Source organism: Lycium barbarum, chromosome 11, assembly GCF_019175385.1.
Source record: "Lycium barbarum isolate Lr01 chromosome 11, ASM1917538v2, whole genome shotgun sequence".
NCBI lineage: Eukaryota > Viridiplantae > Streptophyta > Magnoliopsida > Solanales > Solanaceae > Lycium > Lycium barbarum.
Window position 1 is genome coordinate 27,473,963 of NC_083347.1, and position 23,407 is coordinate 27,497,369.

Here is a 23,407-nt window from a genome sequence, read left to right on the forward strand (position 1 = left end):
TTTGTTTCATTTTAAACATGTAAAATTAATATAATAATTTGAATTAGAATTATCCAAATCAAAATTTGATAAAAAAATTATATGTATTACTTTACTATTACTACTATATAGAAGAGCCGGTTTATAGAGGCAAGATCGTCGTCCGTGTTGGGTCCTACATTTTTATTTAAGAGCAAAAAAATCATTTGTGGTCCCACCCACTTTTTTATTTAAGGGTAAAAAATGACGTTTTATATTTTATATTACCAACTCTTCTAAAAGGTAGATAAAAATACTTTATTATATTTCTATTTTTCTACTATATAGAAGTATCGGTTTACCCACGCTTCGTCATCAGTCACTTAAAAAAAAAAAAAAAGGTGGACCCCACCCTCTCCAAACTCATGAAAAAAAAGTGGATCCCATATTTAAAAAAAAAAAAAAAAGGGGAACGTAAAAAAAAAAAAAAAACGTGCACCCCATATATTAAAAAATCAAACAATATTCATGTAATTCCCAAAGTATCCTCATCAAGTCAATAATAGTGGATTCATTGCCACATGCATATTAACCCATTAGTGGGAACAAATGAAATTATTGCAAGCAAAAAACATGAATCCCATATTATTACTTTTCTTCAAAATATTTAATTGCTGTATTTGCTATTCCGCCATGTCATTTATTTGTTATGTTTACTAAAATAAATATACTTAAAATTTATATATTTAAAAAATAAGATACAATTAATTACTTTTTTATTTTTATTCTTACTCTAATAAATGTGAAAAGAGATTAATATCAAATGAAGATCAAATAATGAATAAAGTAAATTAGTCAAATTATAATTCTAATTCACATTTCCTTAAAAACCCATGCAAAAGATAACCTGACAAGTAAAATGAGCTAAACCGAGAATATTTACCAAAAATTAAAAAATAGCATTTCTTCGTTTAAATAGAAAATTAATTTCTACTTTGTTTCGTTTTAAACATGTAAAATTAATTTAATAATTTGAATTAGAATTATCCAAATCAAAATTTGATAAAAAATAATAAGTATTTTACACCTTTAAATTAATCGAATTAAAATTGAAAGTATCAACTGATGCTTAAATATTGCTATTATTTTATCTCAAAGAGAGAAAAATAATTTTCTTTTAAACGATTCTTCTCTTTTAAAAAGTATTAATAAATTTTCATAGCAAACATGAATATAATAAAGTTTTAGATACGAAACACAAACTACAATGTTATATTAATCATATTTTGAACGCAGTGTGTATATATATATATATATATATATATATATATATATATATATATATATATATATATATATATATATATTATCACTATTTAAACACAACTATATATATATAGATACACTATAATCCGAAGTATTGGGCCCGTACTGGCCATCTGGTATTACTAATAAAAAGAAGATAAAACTAAACACTTTGCTAACTTCAAGATGTTCGTCACATTGGTTGGGTGAGGGGGACGGAACCAAAGTAAAAGAACCGACTTATTTTTAAAGTGGTTCACTTTCTTCAATTGGAAAAGACATTTAATTCAGATAGACGTTACCATCCTTTCGAGATTTATTAAAATTTTAATTAAAAAATCAATCAATGAAAAATAATTGTACTTGAAAAAGTGGTAAGCTTCATCCTAGATAAATCAGCAAAATCGCCCTCCCCGCCCTTTGGCAATTCACTCGAGGTACCTAAGACGATAAAGAGAGTGTTCTGATTGACATTTTAGAAAAGCTTATAAGCAAAAAGCTAAAAATCATCTGTTGGGAATATTCAATTTTTGACTTTTAATTTATTTTTGTACTTTTTTCGTTTAAAAATAAATATCTAAAAACACTTTTTATCTTTTTCAAACACCACAAAAAGTGCTTCAAAGCCAAAAAGCACTTAAAAATAAGCCAATCCAAACACCCTTAGAGAACTTGGTTAATAATTAGACAAGACTATATATTTGACAAAATGAACGTCTTTGAAGTTGTGATTTATGTGGTTATTGAGAAAAAAAAAAAAAGGAGTTTCTAGATTTGTGTTGCTACTTCGAGCTCATATACCGTTCACCCTTTCCCTCTAAAATACTCTGTTTAACAAGCATTGATTGATAACTTAAAATAAATAGTGAATAATTTGCTAGGCCTCTATAATAGATTAAATTACACTAGTGACATGTACAACTTTAAGACCTTTAAAAGTTACATCTCTAAAAATGCCAATTCACAGAATTAATCAAAAAGAGAGTAAATAGTACTGGCTAAACTTCAGTACTTGGAGGCTAGGTAGGATTTTAAAAACAAACTAGCATAGGACACTATTGTATATCCAATGTGATCACCACTAGTTCAGCTGCATGTCACCAGCAATAATTTACAATAGGAATGCCACATTCCAATACAATATTATAAATAATTTGGGTGAACGTGAAAGAATTTGACATAAGATCCAAAAGAATACTAATTTATCCTGAAATCGGGTAAAATCAAATCATAATTGTTTTCCTTCTACCAACTGAGCAGCATAAATATTATACACAGGATGTGTTATGTGCATGCCATGCTCTGTAGAGCTTTTAGTATGTATCAATATGCAGTAATTTTGCTGGTGAATGCCTTAGAAAAGCCAATGCCTCTTTCTGTGAACTCTAGCTGGAACTTCTGAAAGTAAAGCAAATGTGTTCAGTATAGCTGACCCAAATTTCTGAACTACTGAGCAACAGTGAAAACAATGGCGCACCTACCTCCAACTACGTATAATGAATTGTAGTGAACTTCGCTCCAGAAACTCAGCCACAGTTCTGAAAATCAAGAACAAGTCAAAAGTTTTGTACCTTCAAGAAATTAAACGCATTGACACCCTACACAAATTGATAATTGCAGGTCAAAGAGAGGAGATGTTCTTCAGCACCACACGATACATTTCCTAACACGTGATCTAGAATTTATTTATTTATCAAGATAGGTTTATCTAATCAGGTTTACTTAGTCTTTCCTAAGATTATCATGAATAATCAGTAGAACATCATCAAACATGATTCAACATATTCATCTTTATTTGTTTTGAGAAATGGTAAGTTTATTATTAATGTAGCACCAAGGTGCTGGCAAAGTATTTACAAAGCACCAGACGAATATCCCTTCCATCTTAAAAGGATTTTATGAGATCTATCGCTGCTTCAGCGTCATTTATATAGCTCTATTTGCTTCTTTCAATTTCTTGGGAGAACAATTTCAGCATGTCAAAAAGAGAACTATCAGAATTAGGAACGACCATCTGATGTTAATTTTTTGGCATAGGATCAAGCTTATGGGTCGTAAAAGGTAAAGCTTAGTAAGTGCTTGCATCATCAGATTGTGTGTTTTTGTGACAATGAAGGACTTTTGACATTTGGAATCAACCTGATTAAATGATGCAACAATGTCATCACATATTAAAGTTGCTTTAATTTAGTACTTAACAGTTAATTAGTACCAATTCACTTTGGGAGGATACTTTCACTTACATCTATCGTTGTGATACCAAGCAACAAGTTGATAAGAGAAATCACTTTCTTCTAAATGAGAAAAGCACATCCATTTCCCAAAATAAAAGATGATTCATTTTTTATTTCCTAAAAAGATGGTTTTGTGTTTTCATTTTGTTCTTGTATAGAGAAGAGAACACTTTACCATTTCAGAGAGAAGACTTCTTAGAACTCCTTCATATATTTTGTTCTTATAATAAAGTGGGACCATGGCACAAAGTTCAGATGAATAATTTTGGCCTTAGTGTCCCAAACAAAACCATCAAGTACTATTTTATTTGAATTCAGGATTTTATATCACAACTCATCATTTTAGTGTTATTTTGTAATTTTCAGGTTTAGTTTTTTCAATTTTTAATTCAAGCAGGAAATTTAAGGATTAAGAATTATAAAAGTAGTTGCACAAGTATTGATTGTGCCATGATCATAAGGGTAAGCAGATAAGATGTATGTACCCCGAGAAGGTTGAATGTCCTTGGGAAGGATATCAATGTAGCCGTTGTCCCGGAAAGACGTGACCAAACATATTTTTACTCCAAACTGCAAACAAAATCCAAGAAAATACACAAGCTATAAGGCAAGCACCACCAGTCACCCAATAAACGGGAAAGTAAAAGAACTGCAGGTAAAACAAGGCTTATTAACAACACAAGAACAGCAGAGGCAGTAGATGTCCTCCTTTTAAGTTGCTTTCAAGCCTGATGCTATATTGAACTTAAAGCGTTAAGAGTGAACTGATTTATTTGAATTCTATCCCTTCACCAGTAGGAGAAACGAGGCAGAAGAAATTGTTTCTTTAAACAGTTACTCTTCTTTATATTTGTCTCTATCTATTAACAAGCTCTCTAATAATTCTTGTCTTCTTTAGTTTCGTGGACACTGTAACACAATAAATGAGCCAATGCTGCTGGTCTTGGTACTCATTTTCTGATTTCCATTAATTTGCTTTTTCTCTTTGGGCTAATAAATAAAACAGAAATAAAACACGAGGGCATTCCAATCCAGACTCACTTTGTAATACAGATCATCTTTCAAAGACCTATTTGATAGGCTTAGACATTTGTATGACTTCTAAAGCCTAAATGAAAATTGACAAGATGTGACAGGAAAAATTTAACTCTTTCTCATTCTAGGGCGAAAATCTACAGTTACTTTTCAATAACCTACATGCAACACAAGCATACTGCACGAAAAAAAAAAAAAAAAGATCAGGTGAAAAGAATGAGATGATGCCCCTGTTGCAAGGAAGTGAGAGACTCAGAGGGATTATTAGAAATGTCTTGGTTGTTTTCTCTGACAGCTTCGGTTAAGAATAAAGCTCTACATCTCATAGTCAAAGAGTTCTAAGTAGGAACCATCTTAATCCACTAAGGGGGTTTCTCACAAAAAGAACTTTCATTAAAGCCAAATGGTAAAAGGCTAATACCTCAACCATGGTGAAACCAGGAAGCCAAGCAAAATTGCTCTACACTCCTTAAAATCTTAAAAAAATTCAGAGGAAACTACTCCACTATGTATAGTATGCAATGATAGGTTGCTACTAAGGTAGAGGGTCTGTTGCTGTTTGTTGATAGGTTGCTTCGTTGCTTTTTTCTCATTTAACAAGCTCAGATTTGTAATGCATCAACTTTTCTATCCAGGCAATACATCTTTTTCTGTGCTTTTTCTTGTATGCAATGTTCTGAATCACAATGCTAGTCAAGCACAAAAGAGAAACTTTCAACTTACTCTATCAGCAGCTGCTTGTAGAGTGACATGATCTCCCCATTCTCCCAACCTGGTTAGCACAAGAATATGTTGGTAACGTATTGGGAATTCCCACTATAACAAGCACTGAAAATTGACAAGACAGCTTACTTCTTCATCTTCTTCAAGTAGCTTCTGTATCTCATAGGTACATAACCTTCATATAACTTCCGAAAGTGCTTTAGCTGAAATGAATTGCCAACTAGGATAAGCAACATGTAGGACAAAAGCTAGATATAGAGATAGCGTCAAACTCAAGCAAGTAAAAGATTGTGTCAATGTTTACTAGATCCAGAAAGTAGGTCAAGCAATTGGGCTGATGAGTCCTCGTTTTAACTGTGCATCATGTAGGCAGATAACTCTATTGTTATGCACAAGTCACCCAGGAGGAGCACCATGAAAATTAGACCAGAAATGCTACACTCTTGTTTAATTATAACTGTTCTCAGCCTACCCTCTTTCCAAGAAAAGAAAAGGACAACCCTCTTTTTGGCCTGACTTTAATTAATAGTCTGATAGTCCTCGGGCAATTATCCAACGTATAGTTGTTTGGATTTAATGGCACCAGCTACCAAGAATGTTGCATTGGAGCTGCACTCATATTTTTGAAAAGGAATTCTAGTGTGCTGACTCCTCATATAGAACCAAAAGGCTCTAACATAGAAAAGAAATAGGTCCATCATGTGTACAGTAGGAATATAGTTAAGACTTGTGAGAAGAAATTAAAAAATCAAGAAAAGGAGGATAAAGCTGCTGACAAGTGTCTATAGTTCTAAAACAGGTAAAATAAATAAATTAAATCTTGATAATTCAAGCAAACTAGTACTGAATCAAGTTTGAAATTCAGCAGGTGAACACAATCTTGCAACCACAAGATGTACTTTTAAGGGCTAAGGAGTTATAGGTTCAACTAGGATTTTTGATCTACAATTACAAATTCGTCAAGCACAGAACCCATTTAACAAATTCCTTTGACCCTCAAAGCTTTCAGGCCTGATCTAGACCTATTGCACTTCGGTATATTCCCCATCATTTGGACAAAAAGTCAGCCATTGACCCATTGTCTATCAATTATTCTATAGTGAAGTGTCGATTGGTTATTCACTTACTCCAATGGTCTACTTGGTTTAGTGGCCACCTCCTAGTTACCAATTGACCAACTTGACCACTATATTTGAGCAGGCTGCAGAACTAACTGAGAAGCAGGGGATTTTAAGTCATTCAGTGTCAGGTTAGAACGCTTGCTATTACTTTTAATCATGGCTTATATGAACCACATGTTGGGGCTCATTAATTTAGTTTAGGAGTCATGACTTGGCCTCACAAGAAGTAAACTGCTGCTACAGATTTTCCTTGGAGTGATGTTCTGCTTCATGAGTTTTCACTTTTATTCTAGTCCTAGTATCCCTAATCATCAGCTTGTTTGTTGTTCATGTAGCTTCAGTGAGATGACTTCATGCCTATGCTCCACTATAACCTCATATATTAAAGCACCTCTTTTGGTATAAATCAATAAGTCCACTGGATCTTTTTTGTGTGCAACTTCATCCAAAGGCTGTTGTACTGAAAACATTAAGATGGACTGAGATATGGAAAGATGTACTTGTACCAAAACCATGCTCTTTGAACACGAGAAAACATCATTTTGCCAGTAGATTGCATCACTTGTGCGACAACTTCTGACATTCTCCATTTTGGGTATTGCTGTCATACATATAGTTCATAAAGTACCTATATACGGCTCCTCAGTTACACTAAAGCTCACAAAAAAAGAATCTAAGCTGCAGGATGTGGTAATCCTAGATGAACACAATCCTCAAACATAATATTTATGTGACTTTCAACTTTTTATCATGTTTCCCAACATAAGACAACCGATGAGAAGCAAATATTGAAATAAAATGTACATACCTGTTTAACAACCTCCTTCCTTACATGCTTATGATACTCTGGATTATGATACAACTGATCTGAAAGGGCTCGAAACTACAATAAGCCAAGTAGACTTGTGAATTAATAAATAGCATGTGGGCCTCAAGTGCAACGTAAACTAGTCGACTAGTCAAAAGAGACCAACCTGGCAATTCCCATCTCCTTCAATTTGCATTTCAGCGAGACCATATGTCGCCAACCTGAATCAAAGATAAACATAGGATCAGAGTTGTCAAAATGGAAATCCATAGAAAGCATCAACAAGTTGACACATTTCAAGTGCAAAGTCCAATTAAAGCGTGGCTTCAGCTAAGATCAAAGGAACAAATAAGGATATATATATGAGCACAGACACACACACACACACATATAGCTGTAAAGTGAAAAAGACGACTTATGAGCACAAAAATAATAATTTGGACAAAATAATTGAAATAGTATAATTGCTCGAAATATATGAAGTAAAAAATCATGTCAATCAAGTTCATAAACTACTTTATCGAGATTTTTATAGAAAGATGCATTTCTAATCTTTTAGAGAGTAGAGACTAGTTTTCTTATACTCCCTCCGTCCCAATTTATATGAGGGTGTTTGACTGAGCACGAAGTTTAAGAAAGAAAGGAAGACTTTTGAATCTTGTGGTCTAAAACAAGCCAAAGAAATTTTTGTGGCTAGAAATCATTTCATTAAGGGTAAAATGGGAATTTTAGAGTTAAATTGTTGCTAAATATAAAAATATGTCATCATATAAATTGGGAGGGAGGGAGTAGTATATTTCTATTTTTTTTTTCTTTTGATAAGAAAGCACAAAAGAAAAAGTCTTTTCAACTAGACTCTCCGAAGTCATTTATCTGGGTTGTTCTACACAATCCGTCCTAGCTTTGGTCTTACAGTTTTTTTTTTTTTTTTTTAAATACCAACTGCATATTTTGTTCATCTTTCCAAAAAGGCCTTACAGATGAGTTGAGGGAATTGTAATGTAAACCAATTCCCTTATCTACCCTGAAAGATAGTTGCAGCTATCTTTGTTACAAAGAGCTTGCTCTTATAATAGAAATAAAATAAGAAGACTTTGATCATGAGGAAAATATTGTTTGAGCAGGATATTAAGTAATCCAGTAATTTTATATCTATATAAAGGAAATAAAATAGGGTTAAGGATCAAAATTGATATGTACTGGATTCACAAAAGTAAGTCAACCAAAGGCCTCAAGCCGAACAACTATCGGATAATCAGTAAAGTGATGGATAACCTGCTGGAGAGCCTCCCATGGTCTAGCGTGGCGTCATTTGGGTCAGGTATCTGGCTAATTACCCGTGGAGTGTGCTGCCAGGACAGTAAGATTGTAAGAAGAATGCAGAGATAGTACAACATAGGTTTCCACGGGATAAATCTCGTGAAGTTGTATTCAGCAACGCAAACTATGGACAACAACGACATACCCAGTGTAGTCCCACGAGTGGGGGTCTGGGATGGTAGTGTGTACGCGGGCCTTTACCCCTACCCTGAGGGGGTAGAGTCGCTGTTTCCGACAGACCCTCAGCTCAAGGAAGGCATTTCAAGGCAGTTAAGGAAAAGATAATACGAAAGTGCAGAAGCTAAGGCAAATAAGAAGGAAAGCATTACATAAACAGTATTAATAGCTAAATAATACGATCACCGAAGTACAAGAAACAACAGATAGTAACAGAAATCAAGAACAAGAAACTACGAGAATAATGCTAATATTACTGATATGAAAGGAGAAGCAGATACAGCCCTCTAAACTACCACCAAGCCTATCCCACAGGAAAGCAAGACAATGTTCAACTTCCTACTTACCGTCTACCCTAATCCCGAACCTCCATACCCCCTATATCTAAGGTCATGTCCTCGGTTAGCTGAAGATGTGTCAGGTCCTGTCTAATCACCTCCCTCCCATACTTCTTCGTTTACCTCTACCTCTCTTTCGAACTGACATTCATTCAAATATAATTTGCTAGTGTTTCTAGAAAATAAAAACAATGTAAATGTAGATACTTGTACATAAAAAAGTCAAAAAGTTCCCTAGCTTTCTAATCTTTTATGGATCATAGCAGGCACTACAAGTTACAATCAAAATTTTACACAAACCTCTACATGCCAAGATAGTGAGTCCATCAAAATACTCTCGTTCTTCCACAAGATCTTCCATTTAAAGAGAGTACTGCCTCATAATAACAAAGAAAAGCCTTCTAGTATTAAAACTAAATTGTAATCATACCGGGATCGAATCCAAATGAGAAAGTCTCCTCCCAAGATTGCCACCATACTTATGAGCATTTTGTTCTTCTTCAGCTAAAATTCTTGCAATGGCATGATCATCCTCAGTACCTTGTGAATTGCTATTCAAACTAGATGCAGAACTCGAGCTTGCTCTTGAGTTCCCATGGTATTCATTCATATTATGTCAACAACTTCTAACCATACAAAAAAAGGAAGAAAAAAAAAACTTCAGGTTAAACATAAGTAGTAGTACCCAATCAATAAATCCAAAAAAAAGTAGAATCTTGAAAAGTTTGCAGGGATCAAATAAAATAATAGTCAGCATATAACGCAAAATTAAAGACACCCATTACTTTATTCAAAATACCCAACTGAAAAAAATCAAGAAAGCTACAAAAAGACCATAAAAAAAAAGATCCAAAAAAATCAAGAACCAAATTGAGGAAAATGACAAAGAAAGCAGAAAATTTGTCAATCATAGTATGTCAACAACTTCTAACCATACAAAAAAGAGAAAATTTCTATTCAACATCATCCCATGAACACTGGTAGTACCCAATAGACCAATAAATAAAACCAGAATAGTAGAATCTTTTAAATATTTGTAGGGATCGAATCAAATAATAGTCAGCATATATACTCAAATTTAAAGACACTCATTACTTTATTCAAAATACCCAAATAAAAAAAATCAAGAAAGCTAGAAAAAAGAAAAAAAGAAAAAAACCAAGAACCAGATTGAGGAAAATGACAAAGAAAGCACAATGGATTTTGATTTGAAGAAAAGAAAGAGAGAGAGAGAGAGATACCTGTGAATTGGAAGATAGCAGAAAAGGGGAGAAGAGTTAGTTGGGGTGAAGTATATAAGTTGTGAAATAGTATAAAAGGAAACGTCATTTTATGTCAAAGCAAATACATTACAAGGAGATTGAATGTTTGGGTAAACTAACAGCAGCCTACATGAAACGGAAGCGTGTGTAGCCGCAGCTTTGGAAGCTTCTTCTTTTGACTTTCACTTGCAGAAACACGGGGGGAGGTGGTGGTACAAAATATTTGTCAAACATCCCGTCTTTGCTAAATTTAATAAATCTTTTAAATCAAATTTTATTTAATGCTCCCGCTGTCCCAATTTATACGAGGGTTAATTTATTTAGGGAATCAAACTATTTTTTCTTTTGTTATAATTTTTTCAACTATGTTCATATATTGTGAAATATTAATTATGCAGACTCATAGTATTCTTTATGTAGTTTTCAAATATTTATGTTTTATTATTATAAAATATTTAAAGAATTTATGTTTGAAATTGAGTCAAAGAAGAATTGTTTCACTCCCCAAATAAATCAATCCTCATATACATTGGGATGGAAGGAGTAAAAGATAATTAACATAGTACTTTCTCTGTCCCATTTTATATGAGGGTGTGCTGTAAACTGATTCTGAAAGAAATTAATAGCTTTCTCTACAATAGCTTCTTCTCTGTCCAACCAATCTCCCCATTCTAGATTCTAGAAATTTGCAATTTCTTCCTTTTTCCTTGCACATATGCATGGAAAAAATTTGTGTTCATGTCACCATCCATAAATCATTGCATACCAGACTTCTGTTTCCAGAATTGCTCCTCTATAGCATAATGAGATCAGCTTGTACTTTCTGCAACCTGCCACTATTATCACTGTTAGGACATTCTTCAAACTCTTGTTCATGAACTCTAACCACTTCTTCCAATGTAGCTATTTGCTTGAATATATCCCCATAAGTATCTTTACTCAATTTAGACAATACTTTACTCACTTTCTTTAGCTTACTATGGAAAATGTAGAAAGGATCTAAACCATGATAACCAATCCAATGTTCTTTCACAACATCTAGAAAAGCAGGATGTTCAGTCTAGAAATTTAAAAATCTGAAAGACTTCTTAATGGTCCTACTGCCCTCCTTACAAGTGATTAGTAAAGGAGAATAGCCAGAACCTTGCTTGATAAGGTGTTCAACTTCACAATTAGGATATAATCCCTGGAACTCTTGATTAGAAAGACACCTATCTAGCCTTTTGAAAATACATTGCCCATCTGATCTCCCATTCCACCATGTGTACATGCTACCTTTGAATCCTAAATCTGCAAGCTGACAAATATTAATACACTGATTGAAATCTTCTACTTCCACAAATGGCACTTCAAGCCCACCATATTCCTCACATTCATCCACTATCACATTAAAATCCCCTCCCACAAGCCAAGAAGCATTAATGTTACAAGAGATATTGTACAAATAATTCCACAATGCCACCCTTATATCTCTATCAGTGCTAGCATAAATCAGAGTAATAATACTCTCCTATCCTCCATCAACACGAGTCAACTTAACGGATAAGAGTTGATTAGTGTCTAATTGGATCTCCACTTGATACACCGCTGCTACAAACAACCAAATTTTCCCATTAATATTATGCCAAGTAGTTTCCATTCTCACCCATAATTTGTACATCTCAATATGCCTTGTATGTTGAAAAGGTTCCATAAGAGCAATAAAATTGAAATTTTTCTGTCTGTTTAAACTCACCACTCTTTCAAAAGCTTGCTGAGTGTTAACAGATCTAATATTCCATATGATTGCACTATTCATTGAGAACATTTAGATTTAGAAGCAGTTTTCCTTGTTTGTACACCCCTAATGAATGTTGGGGGTACACTTTTCTCCCTTGTATGTTTCTTGTTTGCCTCCTTTTGAGCTTTTCAAGGTGCCTTGGTGATATATCTCCTTTCTTCATGGCCTGATGCATGTCTTGTGTTGTAGCATGATCTTCTATCCCTTCATCATCCCTTATATCAATGCTGTTTTTTTTCTCTTTTGCAAATGTTTGTTCTGCAGGATCTACTTCTGATGTTTGCTCTTGCAACTCTTTTGTGTTGTCCCCTATGTTATCAATATGTATTACGAAAGAGTAACTTAGCAATATTTCCAGAAATCAGTAACTTTACAAAATCAGAAGTATAAACCAATGTAAAACAGAATTTGGAAAAATAATCAGAAAGAGTATGCGAGAATATTTTTAAGGAACAGAAATCCAGCCCACTGAATGCACAGTGTGTCCTTAAGGAAATTATTCCCCTCAAGTACCCGAGGTTGAATGTGGAATATTTCCTCCCAGGATAGAAGGATTTCACTCACCGGTGTGTTGGTACCAAAAACTCCGATGTCAGGCGAACCACTTAACGACAGTATATCACACAGAAGTAAACTTTTAAGAGAGTAGAAGAATAGAAAAATATCAGAAAATTCGTCAATAATCTGAATATTAACTGGAATTTATAGCCATTAATGCACTGGTTGGGAAGAGGTTTGCAGCTTGTCAGAACCTTTCAGAAAATATTCGTTTTAAAAATAAAACGGAGGGAAATTTAAATTAATCCGGGAAAGAAACGGGTCACGGGTCAGACAGGCGGATCCGGGTCACTAACTGGTCAGGATCTGGAAATAATTAATTAAATAATAATTAAAGGAATTTTGGTCCAAAAAGATTATCAATCAATCAGTACATTTGACCAAATCCAAATCCAAATCCAAATCCAAATCCGAAGCCGAGCCGAGCGACGACGACGGTGCGAGGGGAGACCCTCTTCTTGACCCTTTTAGCAACAAGAAGGAGTGCTTCTACTTTTAAGTGGGAGAACTTTTCTTTCCACCACCTATGAGAGACAAATGCTTATTTCATAAAGCAAAAGGGGACAACTCATTTTCCCTCCATTTCCCATTCAACCTATCTATTAAACCCAACAATCCCCCACATGAATGGGGAATGGCTATAATATAAAGGAATGCGCGGACAATCGTGTGATATACATGCGAAGACTAATTGCTGCGCGGACAATCGTGTGATATACATGCGAAGACTAATTGCATCTGGATAAGTAGGTTTCCCTTTGAACTTTCCGTAGTGAACTTATATCGGATATACTCGATCAATCGGTAGATGTGATATCTTTGAACCGTCGAACTTTGTTGTATACCTAGACAACATAAGTCACACAATTTACCCTCAACCGTCTATGGTTCTTACGTTTGTGTTCGTTTCAGCCATGAACACCTCCTGGTTTCATGAGTGTATAGAGAATGGGCTTTTTACAATCATTCTCTTTGAAGCGGCTTACACTTCACACTCACATAAGTGATTCCTAAACGTGTTATCTTGTTGATACACTATTTGGTCAAACCTGCCAAACTTAGAAACCACTAAAAAAACTTAAGCTTTATTAACTCGTTAAAAAGCCTTAATGTTTTATCCTTGTTCCTGAACATTGTCTTCATCACTATTGACACCCAATTTTGTCCCTCCTTTATTTAATTTTATTCACTCGGGCGTCTAAATTTATTGACGAGCTAAATACTTTATTTTCACTACTATTATTTTCGCTACTTTTATTTTCAACATTACGAGCATTAATTTATCACAAATTTTAAATGTTCGTCATCGTTTCATGTTCGGGTTTGGAATCGTTAAATTAATTACAAGACAACACTTTGTAAATTTTTTATTGTTTTTACATAGTATACATTGTACTAGTTATTAAATTAGAAGCCCAAGAAATAATTAAACAGAGGAGGAAAGATCAACATTTTCAGCCAAATAAATGGCCCAAATCTGACCAGCCCATTATTCTACGCTACCCACATTATATCAGCCCAGACCACAACACCCGGTCCAGCCCATACCATACCCAACCCGGCCCACTACCTAAATTAAAACCCTAAACTCTTTAATCCCTAAACCTATCCGCCTCCCTCTTTCTTTCCTTTCCCTTCCCTCTCTCTACTCTCCCCCTCACCTTCTCTCTCTCGCTGAACCCCTCTCTGCCATCCCACGTTCCCCGCTCCTCTCCACTCACTGTTGACACCCAATTTTGTCCCTCCTTTATTTAATTTTATTCACTCGGGCGTCTAAATTTATTGACGAGCTAAATACTTTATTTTCACTACTATTATTTTCGCTACTTTTATTTTCAACATTACCAGCATTAATTTATCACAAATTTTAAATGTTCGGGTTTGGAATCGTTAAATTAATTACAAGACAACACTTTGTAAAATTTTTATTGTTTTTACATAGTATACATTGTACTAGTTATTAAATTAGAAGCCCAAGAAATAATTAAACAGAGGAGGAAAGATCAACATTTTCAGCCAAATAAATGGCCCAAATCCGACCAGCCCATTATTCTACGCTACCCACATTATATCAGCCCAGACCACAACACCCGGTCCAGCCCATACCATACCCAACCCGGCCCACTACCTAAATTAAAACCCTAAACTCTTTAATCCCTAAACCTATCCGCCTCCCTCTTTCTTTCCTTTCCCTTCCCTCTCTCTACTCTCCCCCTCACCTTCTCTCTCGCGCTGAACCCCTCTCTGCCATCCCACGTTCCCCGCTCCTCTCCACTCATTCCTGTCCCCCACGTCTCTGCCATCTCCACTTCTCTTTGTTCCCACGCCGTTCGTCTCTCTCCCACGCTCCTCTCTTCACTTTAATACAAGAAAAACCCTATAAATGGGTCAAAATCGAATCGTTGAGCGGGACTGAGCATTTTTCAGAAAGGGGGACGACATTCAACATTTTATATCTTTGATTACTACTCTAAATCTAGAATTCGTTCGAATTCTGTTCTGTTTCAATTCTTTGGCAGCCACTTTAACCATTCCTAATTATTTCTACATGTTTCAATCGCTATACTTAGGAATACTCATTTGAAAATTAAGTCGTTTTACTCTTTCGGCTTGTTACTTGAAGATCGAGAGTAGATTCGAGGCCTCGACGCTCCACTTCACTGTACCCACAAAAGGTCGGTAAACTTATTTCCTGTCTTTTATTTTTCATTTACAGTTTCTTGTTGTTTTCCGTATGTATGTTTTTTTTGTTTTCTTCGTTTGGTCTTGATTTGTTGTTTGATTATTAGTTTAGTTGTTTGTTCTGTTTAGGCAGTACTGGATACTATGGCTGCATTTGGTTTAGTTGGTGTTCTATGACAGTTTTTAACTAGTTCATCTCTGTTTGGATTCCGCATTGGTATTCATACAATTCATGTGATCAGTGAGTCTCAATATTTATTTGCTGGGCTATTTGAATTAGGATAAGATATTAAGTGCTAAATGATTTTGAAAGATGTCTGCTATAGTTCGGCTGCTTAAGACTACATTTCCAGGACTTAGAACCTATTTAACGCCGAATATACATAGGATATACATTGGGTTATCAAGGTAATAAGAAGGTATACATTCGATATACATCTGATATACACATCATGGTGTGTATATCCTAGGTATATTGAGTATATGATTAAAAAACAGATGGTAACACATAAGGCCTACGTGTTAAACGAGTAAAGGAATGGGATTAACTTTAACTGAACCTTGCGGTTGCGAACCTTTGGCAAGTGGCTCTAAAAAAAATCTAGCTCCAATTCGTTGAGGAGTCAATATATCACTGTGTTGTTGTCCATTAAAGTCATTCGGATCTGTTTCAGTTAGGATTTGCAGAATTGAGATTACGAGTGCGATTTCGAACTTAGAATAGACAACAGTCTTCTTTCATGTACTTTGATCAAGTTTGGTTTGTTTGCTTGCTGCATGTTTTCCAGAGTTCGTTCTATATCCGTTTTAACCACATGAACTTAGCTTTGTGTTACTTTTTTTTGTGTTTGGTTTGCTACTGATTTTATTCTTTGTTCGGTTATAGAGTGAGCTTTGTGTTCTATATCTATTTTGACTACTTAATAGCTTTCTTCTTCATAAACTATGAATCGTTGTTTGACTCCTGTGTTGGGATTGTTTACTTTAAGGTTGGAATTTTGATTTTTATTTGAAATATTAACTTTGGACTAGGTTCTTTTTTAGGTTTTAGAAATGCTGAAGTTTAATGGAAATCAGTAGCATTCTCTCTTTCAAAGTTTTTTTTTCTCTCTTCTAAGTAAAAAAAAAGGGGGCTGTAAAGTATGCCCTTTTCATTTCTAGATCCCTCAAGTCCAAAACATCCTATTTAATCTCTACTTTGCTGTTTTATTTAAATCTTATCCAGTTCAAAAAAATATGAAGATTTTGGTTTTGAAAGTTATTCGGATGTGCACATTTTGCTTAACTAATATGAGCATATTTTAGTAACATGTATCAAATGTTAGATGCCAACTGCTTCAACTTTAAAAATTGTTTAGAAACAGCCTTGTAGACCTCTTGTTCTGAGTAGACATTATGGCCATCGATAGGTCTGAACTGCTTGCCCTCTTATGCTGGTTTTTGTTCTACCCATACTGTTCATTGGCATATTTTCATGAATGTGTTTACATTGGATACCCTTTAAATTCCTTATGCCTATTATACTGGAAGCTAAACAGACCATAACAAAGAAAGACTCTGCCTTGGTCTTGCTATATCAAAAATGGTTTAAAACGTCTTTTATGAATTATGTGTTTGCTTAGTTGAGTAGCTTTCTCGTCTGTAACAGAACGTAGTATCAGCACTTTCCCAATATCGTAGATCCTTTTTTCACCTTCAGATAAACCATTTCTTTGATCTGTATTGGCATTGGCGTTTGTTTATTTCACGAATGTGAAACCCATGAGTACATTATGATGTACACCCGGTATACACGAGCCAGTTAGTTTGGAAATTGAAACTGTCACACTTTATTTGTTTCTTTTGTTGTTTGGACATGTTATTGGGCCTGCCCCTGTTTCCATTTCATCTGTTTTTGTAAGACATTAGTTTCAGCTGTAGCTTTTGTTTTGGGCTGAATATTTTTCCTTCGTATATGATAATTATTTTTAAGTTTTTTCCATGTATGATGATTGCATTATGCCGTGCTCTAATCCTACTCTTTTTTTTCTTTCTTTTCTTTTACATGGCACACCGGAGTCGAAGAGTCTTACTTTAAGACTCGACGCCATTTTGCGAGGCATTGCAAGCTGTCCGCTACCTGACGCTTCCCTATTTTTCTTCCCCATGTCGAGCTTGCACAAAGCCATTGAAAGTGATTTGTTTCATTATGTTGGTGTGCTTATGTGTTGCTTGTGTGCTTTCTTTAAGGTTTACTTTAAGTCATTTGCTATCTGTGGATCTCGTGATAATAATGGAATTTAGAATAAAGTTGATTACTCATTTAGGATTCCTCCCTAGTTAATATTTTCTTTATCATCACCCTTTCTTGCTTTCGAACTTACCTCTGAGTTCCAATGTTGAAAGCTAAATCAAGTGCCTTTTTCTTTCACGCAAAAAGGGATTAATTTTCAACTGATTTGGTTAAGGCTCCGTTAGTTTCTAATTATTTGGCCTTGCCTCGCTTTCGTTTGGTTAGCTAAACCTTATTTACTCATACGTTAAATCTTATTTGCAACATATACATTACTAATGTTTTCCTCAAATATCTATAGCATTTTAAACGTTAGCATACGTTAACACTTACTTTTTTTAATTAACTAATAAGTCTTTCACAAGCCTTACCTTTAAATAGCATCTAAAGCCTTCTCCCATGCAAATTATAACTATTTTCCTTCAAGTCCTACTTTAAATAGCATTATTACATTTCTATTTACAACTTTAGCAACATTTACAAATGATCTTTCAAATATTTGAAATATTTATATTTGTATTCTTTTAGCCTAATTAATTCACCTAAGTCCGGTCGGTTAACCATTATTAATGGAATTTAGAGGATGCCTAATACCTTCCCTCTAGATTAATTGAACCCTTACCTAGAACCTTAAATTTCGCAGACTTTTAAAAAACAGAGTTAACTTTAAAATAACTTTAATAAATTTAGGTGTCCTAATTCACCATAAATAATTAGGTGGCGACTCCTTAAAAATAAACAAAAAACAGGAATCACCAATATGTCGTACTTTTACTTTAACCCGGTTAAAATGGGTTATGACAGCTTGGCGACTCCGCTGGGGAATAATTAGGTTCTAACCATAACGGACTTAGTTTAAATAGGCTTTGTGTGCTTATTTTAATTACTTTATTTATTTGTTAACGGTTTTTTATTTGCTATTAATTGTTTGTTTGATATAAACTGTTTGTTTGATATAAACTGTTTATGTGTTACTTGCTTTGATAAAACTGTCATTCCGTTCATACTTCCTCCACTCCTGGAAAATTCACACAAATTCACACACTTAAAGCGGTTTCGCGGTTCGCGGCCGTACACTACAAAATCACCCTTTAGTTGGATCGATCTTGTGGATTTAGTCGATCGGCGGTGCAGTCGACGGCCACGGACTTTCACTCCCAAGTTGTCCACTTGGGAGAACCTTGTGTCATAGGAAAACAACTCTTAGTCAGCCTAAGATAGAGCTAAACCAACACTCTTTATTAAGAGCATACATTTCATGACCTAGGAGGTTTAATACCCTTGGTGTATTAAATTCATTAGATGACTTTACCCAAACGTCCAAGCGGGTTCACGACCCCGAGTGACACCAATCATACTTTATGTGTATGTTTGAAGGATAATTGTGCCTAAATATTGACTATTGGCTCCAATTAATTAAACTTTAGGAGGTAGGGAATGACTAACGCTTCTATGACAGGTATGGATTTGCATTGGAGTACAATGAATGACGAAGATCAATGACATCACAAAACGAAGCTGAAATTTAGACATAGGAAATTGTATTTACTTTACTTAGGTTAGGAAACACTTTATGTTATATTCATTCGACATGTAATAAATATTACACTACTTTTGTACTTTATTTTGGGAAAATAGAATTTGTTTAATTAATCAAAGCAACGGGATGACGTATTATGACACACTTTACCCTTCAAACAAACGTTAGGCCTACCTCTGGCACGAAGAGGTCACATGCATATTAGGACGCGTTATTATTGTTTGATATAATCGTTTACATTTGTTCGACAATTTGTTTGACTTTATTGGACGAATTATTTGCTACATGACTTATTTGACTCTACGTGATCATGACTTTACCTATATATGTCAATGAGACTAACATCATTTACACTTTATGTTTCTTTTATTTTATTCCCAACAAATGTTGATTCGTGTTGACACTCGAGCTGGCTGACCATCCTTACCTCACAAGGTCAAAGACATCATCATTACCGCGACGTAGTTGGGCTATTCAAGGAAAAGAAATTATTATGTCTGATCCAACCGCATCTATTTCGACTGGTTTGGAAAACATCGTGATCTCTAGTGATCCCCCCGAGACTTCCGAACACAGAACTATTATTCAACATGATGAGCATATCGCCCGCCTGACTCAAGAAATTGAGAATCTACGTGGAGAACTAAATCGGGTTAGGGACTTGACCAATTTATCCCTCACACTCCAAAGTCCACCCCCTTGAACCTAGAAATACTGCACCAAACCCACCTCGTTTTCCATCACTCGAATCTCCAGTTCCTGAACATTTTCCTCCACAAAACAATGCACCTACCAACAACAACTTACTTCCAATCACCCCCGCAAATCCACCAAATCCATCATCCGTCTATACCCCTCCACAGAGTCAACCACCCACCTACACTACCTATATTACTCCTAATCCACCACCCGTCAACCCACCAAGTCAATCGCTAGTTCACACTCCCTATGTTACTTTGCCCACCAACACTAATCCACCACCTGCAACTACTCCGCTAAACCTACCAAATCAACCACCTACAAACACCACTTATAACACACCACCTCCAGTCCAAAACACTCCCACTGTCCAAACTTATCCAACCCACCATCTACAAGGGGCACATTTTGTCACCCCAAATGCGCAATATGTTCCTCTGGTATATGCCGCAGAAACACAAGCCTTTACCAACCCAGTAACGGTCAGGTTCCAACCCGAGGTAGATCAATACGAGGAAATGGAAAAGGATGCAAAAGCAGGGGCAGATAACATATTGCTAAAAGAGATCCACAGTCTCAAAGAAGTGATGAGAAACCTTCAAGTCGCCAGGGGAAGCAAAAGTGTAGAATACGAAGATCTGTGTGTTCAGCCTGACATCGATTTGCCCGTAGGCTACAAGCCGCCGAAATTTGATACATTCAATGGAACAGGCGAACCCCATACACACTTAAGGGCCTATTGCGATAAACTGGTTGGAGTAGGTAGAGACCAGAACATAAGGATGAAGCTCTTCATAAGAAGCTTGTCTGGTGAGGCTCTTACTTGGTATACACAACAGGACGTCTGTAAATGGTGTGGTTGGAGTGACATGGCGCAAGACTTTATGGACAGATTCAGTTTTAACACCGATATCACGCCAGATAGATTCTGTATGACTAAGTTAACCAAGAAGTCAACTGAGACGTTCCGCGAGTATGCGTTACGTTGGAGGTCAGAAGCGGCCAGGGTTCAACCTCCGATGAATGATAGAGAAATGACTGCTACCTTCATTGAATGCCAGGCTGGCATATTTTATGAGAAAATGATAGGCATGATGGGACAAAAATTCACAGAAGTTGTTCGAATGGGAGAAACCTTAGAAGAAGGAATCAAATCGGGAAAAATTCAGGATCTTATTGCTTTACAAGCAATAAACAAAGCTATTCAATCTGGTTCTATCGGCGGGGTTAAAAAGAAGAAGGAAGATGTCGCTGCAGTCATGAATATCCAAGAGCATAAGCCGAGCCAAGCCATTACATACTTTAACCACCCACAACAACCTTTTTATCCTTACCACTACCCTGAACCCTACCAAGCTACACTATCTCCTTACCCTGTCTACAATACCCAAGCAAACTACTACCAACCCCGAGCACCTCCGTATCAAATCCCACGTCCACATCAATCCGTTCAAGCTCCAACTTACCAAAATCGACCACACACTACACCTAAAGCCCGTCCAAACCATGGCATAAAAAATACCCGTAAGTATACTCAGATCGCTGAACCCTTGGCTCAGTTATTCGAAAGACTGAAAGCTGCAGGTCTGATACGACCGGTTGAAGGGAAAATTCTCGATCCTATTCCAAGATGGTTTGATGGTTCCAAGCGTTGTGCATACCATTCTGGAGTTGCTGGGCACGACACTGAGGATTGCTTTGGTCTTAAAAACAAAATCGAAGCCTTGATCAAGGAAGGAGCGATCCAGCTCGCTGAAGCTAAGCCCAATGTGGTCCACAATCCTTTACCTACTCACGAAGAGGCCAAGATTTGAAAGAATCCAGTGTGTCAATTGGAAAGGTGGGAAAAGGACATGTCATCAACTTTTGTCGCTCCCGTAGGAACAATCCAAAGACAAACACACATGAAGATTACTACTACAACTACTCACAATACCGAGACATCGACCATATGGGGTGCTGAACTATGAGAGACTCTTAAAATTGGACTTGTACTCCGTCCCTAATTCGCCGCGAGTCTTGGTAGTGTGAACATGTAGTGAACTCTTTTTTTTAAATTGAGGCTTGAATCGTACCCAAAACTTTTGTTTGTTTTGCTTCATCTTTTGGAAGCTTAAATTGCAAAAACTATGAATGCATTTCTGATTTTCTTTAATCATCTATTATTGTTATTTTCTACTTTACTTATCAAATCTTCCAACTCTATGATTGTGACATAAAATGAACGAATCAATAACATACATCTCAAGAGAATAACAAAGAATTTAGAGGATAAGACAAGATTCTATTTGAAAGAAAACGAAATAACCGATAGGTGGGGACATAAACTTGAAAGCTAGAGATTCAAGAAGAAATCAAAGTACGACATTAGGTTAGACAACCTAGTTTGCAACCTTTCCTTTAACGTACGAACTACATTCCGACCTGATTCCCGAGGTGGGATACGTAGGCAGCCCATATAGGGTTCGGTTGTATTATAATAGAAAATCCAAAAAATCCTTATACAAGGAGAACTACATATAGCCTGATTCCCTCGGCGGGATTCGTAGACTATCAACATACAGGTCCGTCACACCTAGATAAAAATCCAATAAATCTTTTACCATTTGTATAACAGAACTACGCCGACCTGATTCCCTTGGTGGGATACGTAGGCAATCCACATCGGGTTCGGTCCCTTTATTAGAAAATTTCAAACCATTTTTATGAACCTTATGAACTACGTTCTGACCTGATTCCTTTGGAGGGATACGTTGGCAACCTATACAAGGTTCGGTCATACCGCAACATAAATTTAGCATACTCTTCTGAACCCAAAACTGGGGCATATTTTGAAAAGATATAGAACAATTGTGCATCGACAAGATTAAGGCTTCCAGACAGGAAGTATTATGAACCGATTACTTTAGAAGTGTCACAATCTAAAGTTGGCAGAATATTTTACAACTTACATATATATACATTTACACATATATCTTTTCTTATATACATATACTTACGTATATATCTTTCCTTATACATATACTTACATACATACCTTTCAAATGAAACACTTTCTTTTAATTGTTTCACTACTGTTCATCTACCGAGGCTTGAACGGAGATCACAAGATCCAAACAAATAAGACGAATGGAGCAGCCAACAACGTCAAGCTTCGAGTCAACACGAATCAACTTCCCCCTCCCAAACTTAGAATTTTTCTTTGAGTGCAGGAACCTAAATCGCGAGATCAACAGTCAAGTCTATCAATCAGGGCCAAAAAGCATCATTTGACTCATTATGGCCTCGCCTCAAAAGCCATACGGCTTTACTTCCAACTTTATCTTTTAATTTATTTTATTTTTATCACAATAACTTTATGACTTTATATACCTGTTTTTGTAGGTTGACGAGATTGAAGGTGAATTAAATCAGGATTACATGTCCTTAATTTGGCCTGTCACGATACCATCAATATCATTAGCCGAGCGATCTGACTCTTACTTTACTCTCTGTTTTTATTATTTATTTTAAATACTTTAATGACTTTACTTTAAATTTTGTAGAAATCAATATCACACTCCGAGGATAACTATACACTTTAGGCTCGTCCGCC

General features: G+C 35.6%; 1 protein-coding gene across 3 annotated transcripts; it reads right to left on the minus strand.

Moving 5' to 3' along the window:
• Nucleotides 1-2,292: 2,292 nt before the first annotated feature.
• On the minus strand, nucleotides 2,293-10,395 carry LOC132616858 (OVARIAN TUMOR DOMAIN-containing deubiquitinating enzyme 11-like). 3 transcript variants are annotated; one of them, XM_060331607.1, is made up of 10 exons: nucleotides 10,261-10,395; nucleotides 9,450-9,645; nucleotides 8,460-8,533; nucleotides 7,351-7,405; nucleotides 7,185-7,259; nucleotides 5,385-5,458; nucleotides 5,256-5,304; nucleotides 3,983-4,067; nucleotides 2,745-2,801; nucleotides 2,293-2,658 (listed from the first exon to the last, which is right to left on the minus strand). In XM_060331607.1, the coding sequence occupies exons 2-10, from the start codon at nucleotides 9,627-9,629 to the stop codon at nucleotides 2,618-2,620; spliced, it is 690 nt and encodes a 229-aa protein (XP_060187590.1). In that variant the 5' UTR covers nucleotides 9,630-9,645; nucleotides 10,261-10,395; the 3' UTR covers nucleotides 2,293-2,617. The 3 variants fall into 3 exon arrangements, with proteins under 3 accessions (XP_060187590.1, XP_060187588.1, XP_060187589.1); XM_060331605.1 differs by having other exon boundaries at nucleotides 2,293-2,661; XM_060331606.1 differs by having other exon boundaries at nucleotides 2,293-2,661; nucleotides 9,450-9,642; nucleotides 10,261-10,385.
• Between the last annotated feature and the right edge of the window lie 13,012 nt (nucleotides 10,396-23,407).